At 46.7% G+C, this 19,973-nt stretch overlaps 1 protein-coding gene across 3 annotated transcripts in view; it reads right to left on the bottom strand.

Moving 5' to 3' along the window:
* Nucleotides 1–19,973, bottom strand: part of NFXL1 (nuclear transcription factor, X-box binding like 1) — a 1,058,117-nt gene that overhangs the window by 534,984 nt on the left and 503,160 nt on the right. For all 3 annotated transcript variants that reach the window (XR_011282282.1, XM_069631709.1, XM_069631710.1), the window contains exon 13: nucleotides 2,961–3,081. Coding sequence is in view for 2 of the 3 variants with exons in the window: in XM_069631709.1 (XP_069487810.1) it covers nucleotides 2,961–3,081 (121 nt within the window). In the remaining variant the exon portion in view is untranslated. The remainder of the gene's footprint in view (nucleotides 1–2,960; nucleotides 3,082–19,973) is intronic.

The raw sequence follows: 19,973 nt of genomic DNA, 5'->3' as shown, positions 1-19,973 counted from the left end.
TATGTCACCCCAAGTGGGACGGGTATGCCCAGACGTGGGTCCCGTGCCTGCTGGGCCTAGAGACCCAAGCTACTCCTCACTGATGAGCCCCAACAAGGGCGAAACATGTTTGGGGATGCTTGTGGTCTCGTGCAGAGGGGATGTGGCCTAGCAGTTCGGGCTGGACTGCCCCTTTTGGGGTGGGGCCAAGCCTGATTTGCATATGGTCTTTCCCTTCTGTAATGGCTTGGCAGGCGAAGAACGGTGGTCTGGAGGGTTGCCCAGAGCATTGCCAGTGGTTAAGATTAATTCTAAACCTTCCAGCCACACCTCTTTGTTTTTGCTATGTCACCCCAAGTGGGACGGGTATGCCCAGACGTGGGTCCCGTGCCTGCTGGGCCTAGAGACCCAAGCTACTCCTCACTGATGAGCCCCAACAAGGGCGAAACATGTTTGGGGATGCTTGTGGTCTCGTGCAGAGGGGATGTGGCCTAGCAGTTCGGGCTGGACTGCCCCTTTTGGGGTGGGGCCAAGCCTGATTTGCATATGGTCTTTCCCTTCTGTAATGGCTTGGCAGGCGAAGAACGGTGGTCTGGAGGGTTGCCCAGAGCATTGCCAGTGGTTAAGATTAATTCTAAACCTTCCAGCCATCACCTCTTTGTTTTTGATATGTCACCCCAAGTGGGACGGGTATGCCCAGACGTGGGTCCCGTGCCTGCTGGGCCTAGAGACCCAAGCTACTCCTCACTGATGAGCCCCAACAAGGGCGAAACATGTTTGGGGATGCTTGTGGTCTCGTGCAGAGGGGATGTGGCCTAGCAGTTCGGGCTGGACTGCCCCTTTTGGGGTGGGGCCAAGCCTGATTTGCATATGGTCTTTCCCTTCTGTAATGGCTTGGCAGGCGAAGAACGGTGGTCTGGAGGGTTGCCCAGAGCATTGCCAGTGGTTAAGATTAATTCTAAACCTTCCAGCCATCACCTCTTTGTTTTTGCTATGTCACCCCAAGTGGGACGGGTATGCCCAGACGTGGGTCCCGTGCCTGCTGGGCCTAGAGACCCAAGCTACTCCTCACTGATGAGCCCCAACAAGGGCGAAACATGTTTGGGGATGCTTGTGGTCTCGTGCAGAGGGGATGTGGCCTAGCAGTTCGGGCTGGACTGCCCCTTTTGGGGTGGGGCCAAGCCTGATTTGCATATGGTCTTTCCCTTCTGTAATGGCTTGGCAGGCGAAGAACGGTGGTCTGGAGGGTTGCCCAGAGCATTGCCAGTGGTTAAGGTTAATTCTAAACCTTCCAGCCATCACCTCTTTGTTTTTGCTATGTCACCCCAAGTGGGACGGGTATGCCCAGACGTGGGTCCCGTGCCTGCTGGGCCTAGAGACCCAAGCTACTCCTCACTGATGAGCCCCAACAAGGGCGAAACATGTTTGGGGATGCTTGTGGTCTCGTGCAGAGGGGATGTGGCCTAGCAGTTCGGGCTGGACTGCCCCTTTTGGGGTGGGGCCAAGCCTGATTTGCATATGGTCTTTCCCTTCTGTAATGGCTTGGCAGGCGAAGAACGGTGGTCTGGAGGGTTGCCCAGAGCATTGCCAGTGGTTAAGGTTAATTCTAAACCTTCCAGCCATCACCTCTTTGTTTTTGCTATGTCACCCCAAGTGGGACGGGTATGCCCAGACGTGGGTCCCGTGCCTGCTGGGCCTAGAGACCCAAGCTACTCCTCACTGATGAGCCCCAACAAGGGCGAAACATGTTTGGGGATGCTTGTGGTCTCGTGCAGAGGGGATGTGGCCTAGCAGTTCGGGCTGGACTGCCCCTTTTGGGGTGGGGCCAAGCCTGATTTGCATATGGTCTTTCCCTTCTGTAATGGCTTGGCAGGCGAAGAACGGTGGTCTGGAGGGTTGCCCAGAGCATTGCCAGTGGTTAAGATTAATTCTAAACCTTCCAGCCATCACCTCTTTGTTTTTGCTATGTCACCCCAAGTGGGACGGGTATGCCCAGACGTGGGTCCCGTGCCTGCTGGGCCTAGAGACCCAAGCTACTCCTCACTGATGAGCCCCAACAAGGGCGAAACATGTTTGGGGATGCTTGTGGTCTCGTGCAGAGGGGATGTGGCCTAGCAGTTCGGGCTGGACTGCCCCTTTTGGGGTGGGGCCAAGCCTGATTTGCATATGGTCTTTCCCTTCTGTAATGGCTTGGCAGGCGAAGAACGGTGGTCTGGAGGGTTGCCCAGAGCATTGCCAGTGGTTAAGATTAATTCTAAACCTTCCAGCCATCACCTCTTTGTTTTTGCTATGTCACCCCAAGTGGGACGGGTATGCCCAGACGAGGGTCCCGTGCCTGCTGGGCCTAGAGACCCAAGCTACTCCTCACTGATGAGCCCCAACAAGGGCGAAACATGTTTGGGGATGCTTGTGGTCTCGTGCAGAGGGGATGTGGCCTAGCAGTTCGGGCTGGACTGCCCTTTTTGGGGTGGGGCCAAGCCTGATTTGCATATGGTCTTTCCCTTCTGTAATGGCTTGGCAGGCAAAGAACGGTGGTCTGGAGGGTTGCCCAGAGCATTGCCAGTGGTTAAGATTAATTCTAAACCTTCCAGCCATCACCTCTTTGTTTTTGCTATGTCACCCTTTTCACTCAGGCTCTTTCAAGCTCCCATCCACCACTTACTTCAAAAAGAAAAGGCTTGGTGATCGGGCTGTTTCAGTTGGGCACCACAATTTGGAAACGTCTACCAGTGGACATGAAATCTGCATCTTTAACCGTTCATTTCAGAAGGTGGATCGAGCCTTGGCCCATCTCTCCAAGTTATATTAGGGTTACAAGACCTTCGGGTGAATGAGTGCTTGGTAAGAAAATAATAACATAAGTCAAGAAAATGACAGCTGTACAGATCACAAAATAATAAAACACACATCTGCAATACTGGTACCATGGAGAGATTATTCATTCTTAAAGTTTCATTATATTGTCAACTGTCTTCACTAACCTGCAAAACTCTTTACATTTGGGAGGTTTTGTAGTACGTTCTCGACCACAAGGCACAGCGAGTGCAGTTTTACCGCAATTGCATTTCACATCCACAGTCTCGGGGCATGGGTAGCAACTACCTGCAATACCAAATGGACATCTCTGCTAAACCAGAATATATTTTTTAACAGAAAATATATTTATGAACACAGTTGTAAGATTACTATTGAAAATAACCAGACTTCAAAAGAGGTGATGGTGTTAATATATGCTTGTCAAAATGGCATATAAAAAGCTTCCACAAATCTTTCATCCATGGAAAATTAGTAATGATAGTAAAAGCAATTATGGTTAAAAAAATGTCAATATTTTATCATTTATTTTCATTTCACACCTTTGTTGCCCCGAAATTATAAAACAGACCAAGACATTATTTATGGGAAAACGTCTCTTATGAAATCCAGTTTATTTTCTTTCAAATGTGGGCAATGTAGTGCAAAAAGAATCTCTCAATGGTAAGAGAACTTTATAATTAAGTAACTAGCTAATCAGTTGTTTCGGCTCTGCGACATTTATGCAATATGACATTTTTAATAACATTGTTCAAAGATGTTCATTTATCAGAGACTGATAAAAGCCAGTCAACCATAAACCGTCTACCTTGGAGAGATAACATTATTTGGGAGGTAAAAGCATTTCAAGAGTGAAAGGTCACCTATATTTTTCTCATAATATTGTAAAGCGATAAAAGAAAACGACCATCAGGTTGATGAAGTTCATCATGGTGATTTCAGAAAATTCTTGAAACATAATATGAAAGTTTGCAATGTTCAACATACCACTTTGAAACCATAGCAAATGTGACTATATTCAGGGACTAAAGCGAAGGAACCACACAGTAAATCACCTATACAGTATAAGACTGTGAAAAACTGCGGTTTTACCTAATTTATAGTTATAGGTATTAATGTATAATGGAGCAGGCGAACATCAGAGCAACATTTTATTTTCAGTACTCACCTAGTTTCTGCTTTAAGTGATAGGATGAACACAATGATTTACATTATTTCACATTCTTCTATACAAAACAAGAGTTGAATAGTCACAGCTTGTTTAACATGTTAAAAATGGTAATTCGTAGTAAAACGGGTCACATCTGCTGTAGATCTTTTCTAGGACCACTGTTCCCCCAAGCAACCCTGGAACGGTCCAGTGTAAAGGCTTGCATATGGCACTGTGAAGATGCATGATGCACTGAGCTGCAGAGGACAGCTGTCTATTGACAATGCAGGACAACCAACACCTTGCTCACGTCCCATTGGTGCAGAGAGCGCCGATGTACAGTTTTCTTGAGCAAAGAACAGTTACCCTGATTGGTCCATTATATTAAGACTGCTCAACATATCCAGTGCCATCTATAAAATGTCCATTCCACAAAGCCATTCTTTCTGCTGAGCGACATGAACCCCAAATAACAGTGAAGGACAGAGGGTATATAAAACTCTGAAAAGAGGATGAATCATTCAAACGCACATAGCAGCATCCAATGAGTAAACCATAATTACTAACAGGTCACACGTGTTTCTCTTGTGTGCATCGTTTGATTTAAGAAAAACCAGTTTTCTTCTGTGTCAAACAAGGAACTGTGAATAATTAATATTTTGAGGACAGATGTGGCAGAAAACATCTCAAAGTCTACAGCATATTCCAACGCAAGAAGGGCTTTTGCCAAGAACACCCATTTAATATTGCACATGAACATTTCATTTTTCTTCCACTATACAGCCATCCCAGCATATTCTAGTACTGGATTTTAGATTGCACGGCCCGTGGTAGCGGGCGTGCAGTTATGGTTAAGTTGATAAACCCATAGGAAGACCATTTTTTCGGCGGCTTACAACTTCGATCCCCTCACCAAATCCTCACCAAAGTTTGCAAAAAAAAAGTATATGGCCCGCTCTGAATTTTGTCGGCAAGTTTGGTGAGGTTTTGTGCAGGGGGGAAGGGCAAAGTTAGAGGGGGGCCCCAATTTAGTTTTCTTTTTACATAGGCTGAAAGGGGAAAAACTTTGTGCATGGCTACAGGCCGAAAGGCTGGATGGATTTTCACCAAATTTGCAGCAGAAGCGGGGCCTTGGGTCAGAAAGCGTGCTTTTGTGTGTTTGGTGGAAATCCGACCAGTACTTTTGTTGCAAAGAACTGAAATGTACGTCTCAAAGAATTAGTGGTATCTGGCTCCCCGGACCCATTTCCCTGTTCGCTCCGCAGACGGATGGCTCAATGGCTTGCAGTATGCCGTGCTGTCGACGCACTTTGGACGCGGCCGGCGGTTGGCTGGATAGAAGCGTGCTGCGCATCATAGCTTTTTGGGAAACGCTGCCATGATGTATCGGAGTATGGTGTTGTGGTGTGTGTGCCAAGCCCCTAAGGCATTGTGTTCATGCCTGGGCCTCTTGTATATAACAGTGTGGCAACTAAATGTAGTCATATCTGCCTCCGCTATGGCGTCCCATTTCCCTGTTCGCCGCGCGGCCAAAATTTTGATTGCATTGCAGTGTGCAGTGACGTGTTGTGCGACAAAAGTTGTCGATAACGCTGGCATATTGTATCCGAGGACAATGCGTCAGTGAAAGGGCCTGGAAAAAACAGTTTATGGCATCTGGTGGTGGGAAGAAGGGATGGAAAGGGAGTGGGAGTGAGAAGTGCTTCATGTGATATAACTCATTAGAAGAAGATGGTGGTGTGCCAGCGGTCTCCATGCATACTACGTCAATTTGCGGTTACCTCAGCAGTCAACAACCTTGTGTGGTGATTGCAGGCAGCTTTCGTTGTGGCATGACAGCTCCAGCAGCAATCTCTTTCTGGGATGAGTGGTGGCAGACAGAATTGCAGAAGAGGAGTGCATTCCACATGACATGAACCATTAAACATAGCGTGTACTATGGTATGTTGCGTGTCGTAAGTCTGTAGCCCCTTCGATGCATGGCTGGAGCCCTTGTACACAAAAATATGTGCACTGGTTGAAAAGATATGTTCACTGGGTGCAGGTAGGTGCCACATTGTTCCTTTGTGTGTGTGATTTGGCTGCCTTGCAGACATTGTTGGTTGCATGGGTGTGGTGATTGTTAGTACATCGTACAGTTATCGGTGTATGGGTGGAGATGCTGCAGTGAGCAGTCATGCAGTGTGTCCACTGGGTGCACTATTGGAATAGTGTACATATAGACGAAGTTACGGTTAAACTGGTTCTCATATGTGCCTGGGTAGCCTGCATAGCGCAGATTAGTAAGTGTTTCAGTGCACTATGCAGTATTTCTTGTATGCACGTAGTAGAGTGTGGGGAGCAGAACCAATGTTGTGAAGATTGTGTTGTTTGGTTGGCATTATCACAAAACTTTCTGAATGGAAGTGGGTAGTGGTGGCAAACACTGTGGTATGTTTGTGCATTACCGTAAGTGGAACCTGTGTGCTTGCATCCCTGCTTTAGGGTGCAGAGGTTGGGTAGAAGTGCTGGTGCCTATGTTGCCTTTCTGAATTGTGGCACATGCCTACACGTTCGCCTGCATGGCTTTGTGATGTTGTGGTGGGTGTGGGCAAGGCCTAGATTGTTGGGTGCATGGCCGAAGGTCATAGGCCTTAGGCCATGCACCCAACAGCCTAGGCCATCATCACAGCCACCACAATATAATGCAGCCATGCACTGGTCACTCGGCATGCATGGGAGGTTGGTGACTTTTACGCAATGGTTGTGGAGGACATCGTAGACTTGGTAGAGCGGCAGAAGTGAGCTGCTATACGTACATTAGCCTACTGTGCACATCATTCCCCCTGTTGCACAATAGGGAGCCACATGTCACCATTTGTGTTTGCTATGGTTAAGCTCTTATAAGACCCTTGCTTTAGGAAGTGCTGTAAGATATTGCAGCATGAAAGGACGTGCTCAGCAGCACACATGTAAACTATTGCTAATGTACACAGCCTTCTACATACCGTTCAGCACACCCAACGCAACGTTATGCAGCCATGCATGCAAATATGTGCCCAGGGTGAAAGCTGGCAGGCTCAATTGCAGATGGGGAGTGCAGTGCAAATGACATGAGCATTTAAATATAGCGTGTGCTATGGTGTGTTCTCTGTGGTGAGGGCCTAGCGGCTTGCATGCATAGCTGGAGTGGAAAAGGAAAAAGGACTGTCGCTGCTTTACTGGGGCGTGGCACTTACAATAGCAGGAAACGCGCACATGCCACAGCCTGTCCTTTTAAGAATGGTGGGCATGAAAATGGAACTGTGGGATTTACCCAATCAGGTGTTGAGGGTGTGGTTGATAGGAAGGGGCAGTGATATCATTCCCCAAAAGTCGATGCAGTGAGGTTGGTAGAGATGGAGAGACGCAGAGTCCTCATCGTGGGTAATACCTTTGTTCAAGATCTGCACAGGAATGCTGTGGAAAGAGGCTTTGCTGCTAACTTTCAGTTGGAAGGAGTGGAGGCTTTTTGGGGCACAGTCTATGGGTGGGGTTTCGGTGCCATGGTTCTCCTTTGTACATGGTGGCCTCTGTCGGTACTGTTGATGAAGTCGTGCATTTTGGAGGACATGTGCGGTACATGTCATGCTCACGTTTGCTCTGTCACCTCAAGAAGTTTTTGACAGCAGTGATGCAATTTTTCCCACTGCCAAGTTGATTTTCTCAGCCATACCACCAAGAGGAGCATGGGACCATGCATGTGTAATTTATCCACAGCCAGAGGTCGGGAGGTGTTTCATAAACAGAAGCATGTGTGACTTTATGTGCACTGCTGGGATGCACTCGAGAGAGAGAGAGAGAGGGGCTCTGCAGCAATGTATTCTCCTTGATTCAGATGCCTTTTGTGGTTTTGGTGCCTTTTTCTCAGCGCCAAAGAAGAACAAACAGCTCTAGTTAGAAGTTACTTGATCCCTCGGTCCTGAGGGGACTCTGGATGAAGATGTCCTGCTCCTGTAGGTCCTCTGGATGCCCACAAAGTTTTGGCCGGATTCGCACTTCCATAGACAATGCACTCGATGATGGTCAGGGGTCCCCGGGCGTTGGGATTCTGCAGCCTTGGAAAGTCGCAGCAAGTGGGGGTTTGCACCAAAATGAAACTTGTCTCAAGGTTAGTTGGCCCCATCTGGCCCAAGGGAGGGAGTCGTCATGTACGGGTCTTCCCAGTCAAAATGAAAACGGGGTCAGCACTGCTGCAGGGCTTCACCGGGCACTTTGCAGTCCAGAAGGGTGCTGCTGGCGTCCCTTCACGCCTTCTTTGTCAGATGTTCTCCTCCAGTGTTTGACCCTGCCTCTAGTCCCAAAAACCTCACCTTTAAATTAAGTTCCCATTCATTTACTGCCCTAGGCTGTCAATCACCCAGCAGGGTGGCTGTCCTCCTGGACAGACAATTAGAACTGGTTTCACTCAGGCACACGTAGAGACAAAGGACAGGGAGGTTTCGGGACCCAGCCTCGCTTCCTGCCTTTCCAGACACAAAGGAGCCTGGGTGGGCTTCAGGGCTGAAGCCCGCCAAAGGCAAAACGCACAAAGTACACCAACCCAGTTCAAACAACAGAGTAAAAGCCCAGAAATAACTAATTGTCAAGAAATAGAGAAAAAGAAGACCGGGGCCATTTTGGGAAAATGGTCACCCTTGGGTGCTGTACTGCAGCTGAGACATCAGCCTGCAGATATATGGCACACGGTAGTAAAAAAAGAAAACACTGCCACCAGCCATTCAAGTCAGTTAGTGTAACAGAATGTTACATGAGAAGTGGGATAAAGGAGTAACTATGTAAACCCCCCTAGCACTCCACATAGGGTAGTGTGTGCTGGACTCACAAAAGAAAAGGTAAGTAAGACAGGAGTAATCTTACAATGCTTGGGAACAGTAGTTCACCCAACACAATAAATGTAGTTAAACATTAAGAGAAGTCCAAGGGACTTCTCAGTGGCACTGTACAAAAGGTGCTGTGTATCACAATGCAAAAATCAGATGCCTATGGGGTTTACCAGACTCCATTAAACAGTAAGAAACACAAAAATCACAGTAAAGATACACAATAGAGTGTGAACAAAGTCCCACTCACTCAGTAGTTAAAATTAAAAACTCTGAGTCCAGCAAAAGAGCTGGGGGTCTCCAAGGTTAAAGGGAATTGGCACAGAAAATAAAGAAATTCTCACTAACAGGTATTTATTGTGCGCTGGCAACCTTAAAGTATGCATCTTTCATGTCCAATGTTGTCATGTAATTCCACAATTGGGTTTTGGCTAACCTCTCATAGTTCAGTTGCCTGTTCACTATAACTATGGTGGCCTCCTGGAATCTGTCCACAAGGTAGATTCTTAGAATCCATCTTTACCGCTTCTATAAAAAACAGACGCAGAGTCCAAACAAAACTATCCTCATGGCCCACTAGACTGATGCAATTGTCTCACAAGATGGAAGGTAATGCAGAATTCTTCCCCACACTGTATTTTAAAGGTAAAAGCCTGCATCATTGCTAGGCAAGATGGTATGCAGTACTTTTGGGGTTCACTACAATAACCTTGACCTCCTGGCAATAGGGACACAACCTTTGGTATAGGTCTGAACTACACAGGTTAGTAGTGTGGCTGAGCGGCCAGGTTTATCTCAAGAGGGGTCAATGTAAGCTGTAATGTTGTGACACAGAGTTTCACTGTAGCAGTTATTCAAATAAACACTTACACTCAAGGTTTCTTTATAAAACAATTATACATTTATTTCACAGTCAGTTATATAAGCCTTCTTTAGAAAGGGAGCAAAACATGTAACTCTTAAACATACTTCAAAACACACTTAGTTTCTCTAAATAAGATGATACCATTGGGGATGGCACACAGACACTTCCTACACCCTGAGGTGAATTAAATAGCTAGGACACTGAACATTGATTTATCACTGATACATTTAGAGCAATACTGAGTTTGGTGTAAAAGATAGAAGAGAGGAATAAAACAAAAGGTTAACAAATAATTCATAAACAAGTAAATACTTTTAGAAAACCTCCAATGTCAAATAAGTTTAACCCTTTGCTGGAAAAAAGATGAAGCACAGAGTCAAAGGTAAGAAGAGTCTCTCAGGGAGCCAGGACAGCCAATGTTAATTGCACAATGTCTAGGGGAGCTGAAGATCTTCTTTGCAGGTAGGTCATAAGTCTTGCATAATGTTTTTAGAAATGTTTGTAGAAAACAGAACACATGAAGGGCCACAAGCTGGGAGGCTTGTGAAGGGCACATTTTTTAGCAACTCGCCAAGGTAACCAAGACAGGTCACAACTGAGAGCAAGCAAGGCTACACAACAAGAGGTAAGTTCTTAAGACTGTACTGTACCTCTGGTTAGAAGAAATGGTTCCAGCTGGCTTCTGTTCCTGTACATCTCTGCAGAGAGGCTGTCTGGTGACTCCTGCTCTGCAATGGCAAGGTCAGCGGCAGCAATGAACAAATTTCAATTCAGTGGTTCTTCAGTGTTTCAGCTCCTCGCGTCAAATAGCAACACTGCGGTTCTCAGATACCGCTCTAGTCTTTCCTCGTATCTGGGTTCCTGCACTCTGTTGAGGTGGCTCAGGCTTGGTCAGTCCTGCATCAGGGAAGTCCGGAGGATCTTCCTGGCGCTCAGATCCGACTTAAAAGCAACGCACACAATCTGGTGGTGTTCTCCCTGGAACTTCGGTTCCAGCAGCAGAAGCAGAAGTACAGCCAGCTTCGAGAGGCTGCCCAGACGGGCTTACTTTAGAGTTGATTGGTCCTACCAACTCAAAAGGAGACGTCGTCCTTGCAGATCTTCTTCTTCTCTAGTCGATGCGAATTCGGAGCTTCAGCACAGCAGCATGGCTTCACCAGGTAAACCAACGGTCCAGGAGTTGCAGCATGCGTCTCTTCCAAGTTCTTCTTCGGATTCCTTCGCCCAGTGTTCGACTCTGCCTTCCAAGCCAAAAAGCCTCACCTTTTATGCAGGTTTCTCCCATTCATTCCAGCCTCGCTGTCAATCATGCAGCAGGGTGGCTGTCCTTCTCGGACAGCCAGGCGGCCAATCAACTTTGGGTGCATTCCTGTATCCAAGGGGATTAAGCACAGGGATTTTTGGCACCTCCTTCACTTCCTGCCCCTGCCAGACATACTGGAGTCAGAGACGGGCTTCGCTTGTGAATCCCGCCAAATACCAAACGAACAAAGGGACCAAACCTGGTTTAGCGTGCAGAGTAAATCTCAAGAAGGACCTTTCCAACAAGAAATGGCGAAAAAAGAAGACCAGGCAATTTTGACGAAATGGGCACCCATGGGTGCCTTACCGTGGCTGCGAATGCAGCCCGCAGTAAAAACACACAATGGTAGTAAAAAGTAAACCACTGCTACCAGCCATTAATTGTAGAAAGGGTAACATAAAAATGTTACATGAGAAACTAGACAAAGGGGATACCAAGTAACCCCTTCAGCACCCTATGCAAGATAGTGTGTGCTGGGTCTAGAAAGTTACATTTGCAAGTCAATTTCACTTCACTGCTCTTGGAAACAGTTTATCCAAGAGGAGATATTTAAAAACTTTGGGAAATCTGAAAGACTTCCCTGTGGCACTGCACTGAAGGTGCTGTGTGTCACAATGTAAAAGATGATGCCTATGGAGTTTGTCAGACTTTAAAGTTAAAAGAAACACAGAAAACAAATAGAATTAAAAGTACAAAGTCACAAAGTTCAGCAAAAGAGCTGGGGATCTCCAAGGTGGGAGGAATCTAGCACTAAACTGAACATTCTCTCTAACAATCATGCTCCAGCGTGGATGGTCCCAATAGTGGGGATACTCTGGTAGGGATCCAACCTCACATCACAGGTTTTCGCTTGCATTTAATTAAAAAAGAAGGTGGGTAGCCAGTCATCCAACCCTTATTGCATAGGTAACAAATAACAAAAAGGAGAAGAAAAATAATCAGGACTGGATGAATCACAATACCCTAACTAGCGTCAGTGTAGGTGGAGAAATTAGTCCACATAATCGCATCAAAATTGGAGCCAATCCTTTGTGTTAAAGCAATCCCTTTCTAGGTTTTGTTCTCTCTTTTGTGGGGCATTTGTCTGACAAAGTGAGCCTGAATGCAGAGAGACTCTACTGGATAATAAATAAAATTAAGAATATACTGTAACCTCGGCTGGTTGAGGGTGTACACACAATATGTGTGTAGGCAAGTTGCTCTGCAATTTAATTTGCATGCCTTAGATTTGAGTAATTGTACTTTGCGTTACTTTAGCTTCCAGAATAAGGGAGACACAAATGAAAACATGCATGTGTTGGAATAGAAAATTCATGATGACATGCGTTACAACTAGGGAAGTTGGTACTATGTTTTGAAATAAATGTGTTCCAGTAAAATTCATTACATGTTTCTGTGTTGTGCTTTTCGGCGCGTTGTAACATTTGCAGATTATGCCACAGTTAGATAAGGAATAAGTACCTTACCTTTGTCTTAAGATGAAGTCTCTGAATTTAACAGATTGGCTCCATGTAGCGGCCACAGTGTCAAAAGAACAAGTTACTTCTTACCTGGTAACGTTCTTTCGATGGGATGTTCCTCCAACATATTCCTTATCTTTGATGTTACCCATCCCAGCTTGTGGCCTCGGAAATGTTTTCAGTAGAGGGCGCTGCGCGTCGACGTCCCTCGAGTTGATGTCCCTTGACAGCCTCAGTCTCGGCGCCGACGTCACCGTGCGTATACATAGACTCGCACAGCGTCCGTTGCTCAGTTCCGTTTTCAAGCTTGAAATTAGCTGTGCATGAATTGGTTATTGACCTTGATGGAGCGTAAGCTGCAACTACAAAGGAAGTTTTACTGCAGGGATGGATGGGAGGGGCAATAAGGAATACGTCGGAGGAACATCCCATCGAAAGAACGTTACAAGGTAAGAAGTAACTTTTTCTTCAAAAGGGATTGTGTCCTCCGACGTATTCCTTATTGTGTCCTCCGACGTATTCCTTATCTTTGATGGACTCCCATAGCAGAGGTGTAAAAGAGGAGGTGGGAGTAAAATTGAATACTTCCCATTAAGAATGTACAGAATGTAACACAGCTTTGCCAAATCTTGTCTCCTGGCTAGAGGGGGAATCCAGGCTGTAAAATGTTTTAAAGGTATGCGCGGACGACCATGTGGCAGACGCACGTATGTCCCGAATCGGAACCCCTCTCTGGAGAGCCGAAGAGTCTGCGATACCCCTGGTTGAATGAGCCCTAAGAAGTTGAGGGGGCTCTTTTCTTGCCAATTTGTAGCATTCTAGAATGGTTAAAATAATCCTTCTTGAAATGGTCTGTTTCGTGATTGGCATCCCTAATTTGTGTCCTGTATAACCTACAAACAGTTGGTCTGCTTGTCTTATTCTAGCAAGTCTACTGATATAAAAACTCAAGGCACGCCTTGGATCCAGCCTATGTAACCTCTCTTCTTCTTTCCCTGGGTGGGGAGGAGGATAAAATGAAGGTAAAGTTATTTTCTGAGTAATGTGGAATTCAGAGACCACCTTTGGGAGAAAATTAGGCTTCACTTGTAAGACAACCTTGTCTTTATGAAAGATTGTATGAGGAGGTTTGCAAGATAGAGCTTATAATTCGCTCACTCTTCTGGCAGATGTTAGAGCCACTAGAAAGACTGTTTTAAGAGTGAGAAATCTTAATGAACAAGAATGGAGTGGTTCAAAAGGAGTACCCATCAGAAAATTTAGGACTAGATTTAGGTCCCACACTGGAACTTGGAAGGGCTTTGTGGGATAATCATTAGTTAACCCTTTCAGAAATTGGACTACTAGGGGTAATTTGAAATATGAAGGCTCCTCTGTAGTGCGCTGTTAGGGAGAATTCTCTGTTTAGGCTGAATTTCCTAATCTAGTGAGTCACCCAGCAGCTTTGCTGGATTTTTGGGGTTTATTTTTTTTCTCCTGCCAAGAGTGAGACTCTTTTACCCTCACTCTTCACTCTTGGACATTATTTGAGTGTGTTTCTTTGAATCTAGAAGTGGTTAATGGGCTATGGGGTCTTTTACTCCATAGGGCTTCATGTGTTTTTGTGATGTGTGTCATAGTGACCCCCCAGTATAGACTCCATACCCTGGGACTGACTGTCTCCCAGGGCATGTAAAGTCACCATTGACTTTACTAGTCTTAAATTCTGAACAGAACCAGTACAAACCATCATATTGTGGACGTACTGGCTGGGGCAATTCGATTGCCCCAGGGTCTGTTAGTCGAGGGGACACGTCTCCGTCCCCCCTGATCGAGTTTTGGCTGGTGGCAGTGGATACTACTTTTCATATTCAACCGCAAATATTTTCCTATGGGATTTCCATTGTTTTAGGCTACTATCTTTATTTAATTATTTACAGTAGCCTGGAACATACCGCCGGATTATTTAATTAATATTAATTCTCCGGTTGGTACTTTTTGCCAAAACTTGATTCTAAAATGGCGTTTGTGTCCTCTTCTGTGACTCCAACCCAAGTCGAGCCCTTTGTTCCACTTTTTAGCGGGCTTCTCCACAGAAGCCCTCCAAAGTGGTGCTACTCTGTCTGGGGTACTTAGGAGGGGTGGAGGGAAATTTAGGCACCCTGGACTGAGTTGCCTAGGCAACTCAAGTCGCACTGCATCCTGATTGGCCCAAGTAGTGAGCCGGCCGGCTCACCACTTAGCATGTTTGAGTGACAGCTAGGCTGAGTGAATGGGGGTTTGCTGCATAAAAGCAGGGCTTTGGGGACTGGAACTTCAGACGTCGCCACAGGACCCAAGAATCCGACGAGGGAGAAGCTGAGCCGACCTGCCACGACACCACTACCGGTGGAGCCCTGCTGGACCGTCTCACCACTTTTTCCCAACGACAGAGGAGATCTCCCGCCGGAGAGTCTTCTTCCTTTGACTGGTGGGGATAACTAGTTTCACCGTCCTTTCGCCTTCCCGACGTACCTCGTGGCCGCCTTGCCTGTGCCAAGAACCCCGGCAACCGGGATACCACATTTTACCACGACCGCGAAACAAAGGTACCACCTTTAACCGGAAAACACTGTGGCTGGTTTCTGCCCTGGTAGTGCAACGACCTTCATCTTTCCTCCAAGTCGAGATCTTCTCTTCCCCTGGACGACGACGCAACTTGCACCCACTACCAGGAACAACTGCCACCGCTGGAGGATCCTTCCCACTTAAGGTACCGTGTCCCGCCTGGCTTCCCTTGCTACCGGCTGTACGGGGTAGATTCAGCCCCCGGCTTTCGAACCTGGGTTAGCCTGGGACACCCTGGCTAAACTTTCCTAAGCCTCTCTAAACTCTTTTTGAACCCTCTGCAAGACTTTCTAAGCCTAGTGTAACTGTGTGATCTTGGGCGCATTTGTGCTCTGCTCTCTCTAAGAGTGGGCCCAGCCTTTGGACTTTTGTTCACCAGTGACTTTTGCTCTTCTGCCTTGCTAACAGTGTTCCGGAATCTTAGAGTGGTTTACCTTTCCATATTCTGTCTTTTTCCCTCCCTTTCTCACAAACTTATTGGAGTGCCATCTAGTTAAGCGCTCACCTCTGTATGAAAATAAGTGGTGTTTTACAGTGACTTATCTGATAAGGAAAAAGGGGTGTATATATTATAATAGTAACTGTGTTTAGAATATTTTACAATAAGAGTGCTGGAGTGTTTTCAACAGTGTGTTTTTTAAATAAATAATTATATACTTTGATACCAAAGCTCTGGTCGGTGTTTGCTTGTATGGTTGTATCTGAGTGCCTATTGTGTATACTTTGCATACTGCCTAACTCTTCTTGAGGGAAGTCTGAGTGCTCAGCCACAGCTACCAGGTAAATCTGGGTGGTACAGACTGCTACCAAGTGGGTTTACTGCCAACGCCTGTAGTCTTAAATCTTTTGCAGTGGTCCCTAAGGGAACTGCACAGGTTTCTGCCTAACATGCGCTTAAAGATTGATAGCGCTGCGAGGTAGCCCTTGATCGTAGCAACTTGAAGACCTGAATTTGTTAAATACAGTAAGAAAGATAACACCATAGGTGTACTGCATGAAAAGGGTTCAATATTCTTTTCTCTACAACAGCTGCGAAATTTGTTCCAATGGCAGAGGTATAAAGTCTTTGTTGCCAGCCTTCTAGCCGAAAGCAACACCTCCATGACGTCATCTGGAAGATCGCAATCCTTGTATCTCAACCTTTCAGAAACCAAGCATGAAGGTTGAGGTTTCTGATGTCTGTATGGAGAACCTGACCTCCCTTCTGCGAGAGAAGATCCTCTGTTTGCGGAAGACTAATCGGAGGGCAGATGGACATGTCCAGAAGGTCAGGGTACCAAGTTCTCCTGGCCCAATCCGGGGCAATTAGGATCATAGTTTTCCGGAATCTTCTCAACCTCCTGATCCTTTGAGGAATGACAGGGACTGGAGGAAACGCGTACAGAAGTGGAAACTCCCAGTCCACTACGAATGCGTCCCCTAGAGCTCCTCTCGGGGGAAATTCCCTTGAACAGAACTGATCGCACTTCCTGTTGATACTGGTGGTGAACAGATCCACTTGAGAGGTTCCCCAAAGGGCAAAGATCTCTTGAAGGACTTCCTGAGCTAGCTCCCGGTCATGGGAGACTGTGCTCTGCCTGCTCAGAGCGTCCGCCGTCAAATTCTTCTCTCTGGCTAAGTAAACTGCTGATAGCGAGATTCCTTCCTGAATTGCCCAAAACCAGAGCTGCATTGCCTCTCTGCACAGTGGCAGTGATCCTACGCCTCCTCTTTTGTTGAGGTAGTGCATGGCCACTGTGTTGTCTGTCATTATCAGGACATTTTTCCCCTGTACTGATGGCAGAAAAGCCTTCAGCGCTAGTCTGATTGCTCTCAGCTCCAACAGGTTGATATGTAGTCTGGACTCCGATGGAGACCAACGACCGCTGATGGTCAAGCCGTTGGCATGAGTTCCCCACCCGGTGAGCGAGGCATCCGTGACTACCGTTATCTCCGGCCATGGTTGCCAAAACAGTTCTCCTTTCAAAATGTTCTCCCGACAGGCCCACCACTGAAGGTCTCGAGCCACTCTGTCCGGGACTTGAAAGAGATCTGACATTCTTCCTGAGAATTGCGACCATTGGGTTCTTAGTGCCCACTGGAGGGATCTCATTCTCAGGCGAGCCTCTGGCACTAGGAAAATGCAGGATGCCATGAGGCCTAGCAACCTCAAAAAGTCGAAGGCTGGAAGACGTTGGGCATTTTGAAATTTGTTGACCATCTGCAGAATATATTGAGCCCTCACTTCTGGTGGCGAGGCTTTTCCCAGTGAAGTGTCCAGGACAGCTCCAATGAACTGGAGTCTCTGTAATGGTATCATCTGTGACTTCTTTAAGTTGAGGGAGAAGCCCAGCCTGTGAAGGAAGTGGCAGACATAATCCAGATGGATCTGAGCTTGTTCCGAAGATACTGCTCTGATCAACCAATCGTCCAGGTAGGGGTAGACGTGGATCCCTTCCCTCCTTAGACTTGCAGCCACTACCGTCATTAGATTGGTGAAGACCGTCGGGGCGGAGGTCAGCCCAAATGGCAGAACTCGAAATTGATAGTGAGAGTTGCCAATTGCGAACCTCAGGTATTTCCTGTGTTTGAGATGGATTGGCACATGGAAATAAGCATCCTGAATGTCTAGAGATACCAACCAGTCCTGAAGCTGGAGGGCCTGAAGGATCTGAGAAAGAGTTACCATCTTGAACTTGTCTTTCCTGAGGAATTTGTTCAATTCTCGTAAGTCCAAGATGGGTCTCAGTCCTCCTTCCTTCTTTGGTACTAGGAAGTAGGGGGAATACCAACCCTTGTTCCTCTCTGCTACAGGTACCGATTCTATGGCACCTTTCTCTAGCAGGTCTACAATCTCCTGCATAAGGAGCGGATCTGGAAACTTCAAAGAGTTGTTCCCCGGTGGATGACTCGGAGGGGTGTGTAGGAAGGGCAGGCAGTAACCTTGGGCAACTGTCTCCAATGCCCAAGCATCAGATGTAATAGCCTGCCATTCTGCCAGATGTTGAGTTAACCTGCCCCCTACTGGTGTCTTGTGAGGAAAGACCTCAGAGGGGTTTAGAAGCAGCTGACGCAGATGCCGAGGGTAAAGTGGCACCTGCTGCTGCAGTTTTTGTACCTTTGACCTGTCCACCACAAGTGAATCGTTTTTGGCCTATTTGAGCTGGCTGTCCTCTACCTTTTCCGAATGCAGAGTAAAAGCGAAAAGGACCTACCCCTCGAAGAGGTTCCTGAGGGGCGATTCAGAGTCTGTCAGATTGCAGCCCCAAGAGATTTCGCTGCTACCTTGGATGTTTGTAATCTCTCCAGGCTGTCATCAGCCTTCTTACCAAACAAAGAAGTGCCGTCAAAGGGCATGTTCAAAGGTCTGGCTTGTACATCTGGAGCAAAACCAGACTTCCGCAACCACGCAAATCTGCGGATTGTGGTACATGCCGCCATGGCCCTGCTGATACTGTCAGCAGAATCAATGCCTGGTTGAAGGGACTCGCACATTGCATCTTTTCCATCCTTGATGATGTTTAAAAATGCTTCCCTTTCTTCTCCTTCTGGGAGACAGTCAGCCGCTGATGAAGCACACTCCTAAAGTGTATGGCTGAATCTTGCAAGTGGCGTTAATCGATTTAAGTGCCATGCTACATGCCGAAAAGACTTTTTTTGACATAGCATCAAATCATTTATCATCCCTGTCCTGTGGAATAGTAGGGTATGCAGATCTACTGTTTGATGAAGTTGCTGCTTGTACAACCAAACTCTCTAGAGTTGGATGTTTGCTCAAATATTCAGGATCTGTAGCAGTGACCCTGTATTTAGCAGACAGTCTCTTGTTAACTGCAGGGATAACTTCAGGAGTTTCCCAATTTGCAGAAATGTTTCTTTGCAGAGCAGAATGAAAGGGAACAACAGGATCCTCCTGTGGACCTTTATCTAAAATATCAGTAAGGTCATCCTGCTGAAAAAAAGGTGTAGGTGTAGACCACCCCATGAATTCGATTATTCTGGCCATCAGAACTCTATACGGGGTCTCAGCATGCTCCCGGGGGTCTGGTTTAGCAAGCTCTACTTCTGGAGAAGTATCTAAACCACTTGCCTCATGTAAGGAGTCTTGAAGGTCTTTTAACCTGTTCTCTTCAGAGATAAATTCCTCTGGTATGGGTGTAGTGGTCCTTTGTAAACCAAAGGTCTCTCATGGTCGGAATCCTTCCCTTCCTCATATATAGAGGACAAGACTCTAAAATAGTCACACCTAGGATGTGGTTTAAAACCCATTTCTAGAGCAGAAGGAGCCAAATTTGTTGTCACTGGTTGAGAAAATGTCGAGGTTGTCGACATGGAAGTCACAGGCTTCGACAAACTCAAAAAGGGCGTCGAAAAAGTTTGAAGAGACCTCTGTGTACTCGAGAGGATCCGAATCCTACTCGGTGTCGTCGAAATAGTCGATGCCATTCTCGACGTCTTGGTCGAGGTCCTCGACACCTCTACTGTCTGAGATGTAGTGACAGTTGTAAGTCTGTCTTTTATCGGAGTCGACAGTGGCATCGAAGACGGCGTCGACGCAACCGATTTATGTGTCGACGGGCCCTTCGACAAAGGCGTCGATGATGCAGATTTATGAGTCGAAGAAACCTTTGACGACGGCGTCAATGATGCGATCTTAATGCCTTTACTCGAGATTTCATGACGCTCTCTGGTAGTTTCTCTCGCCGGGTGCAACGACTCGCAGTATTTTGATTTTTCGGGTCTTTCACCCGGGGTAACACCTTTAGACGTCTCCAAGGGGGTCAAGGCCGCTTTCTCGAAGACGCTAAGCATTTCTTATGTAATTCTTCCTACTTAGCTAGAGAGCTGTGTTTCGTGGGGCAGGTGACCCTTTCCAGAGAGACAGAAGACGAAGAAGAGGGAGATCTACGACGCCTCTTCTTAGAGTGTCTCGATCTCGAAGACGGATCGGAACCGCTTCGAGATCTTGAACGGGAATGTTTTTTATGATGACGAG

Source organism: Ambystoma mexicanum, chromosome 6q (genome assembly GCF_040938575.1).
Source record: "Ambystoma mexicanum isolate Mex_15411 chromosome 6q, UKY_AmexF1_1, whole genome shotgun sequence".
In the NCBI taxonomy this organism is placed as follows: Eukaryota; Metazoa; Chordata; class Amphibia; order Caudata; family Ambystomatidae; genus Ambystoma; species Ambystoma mexicanum.
This window is presented reverse-complemented; position numbering and strand designations above follow the sequence as displayed.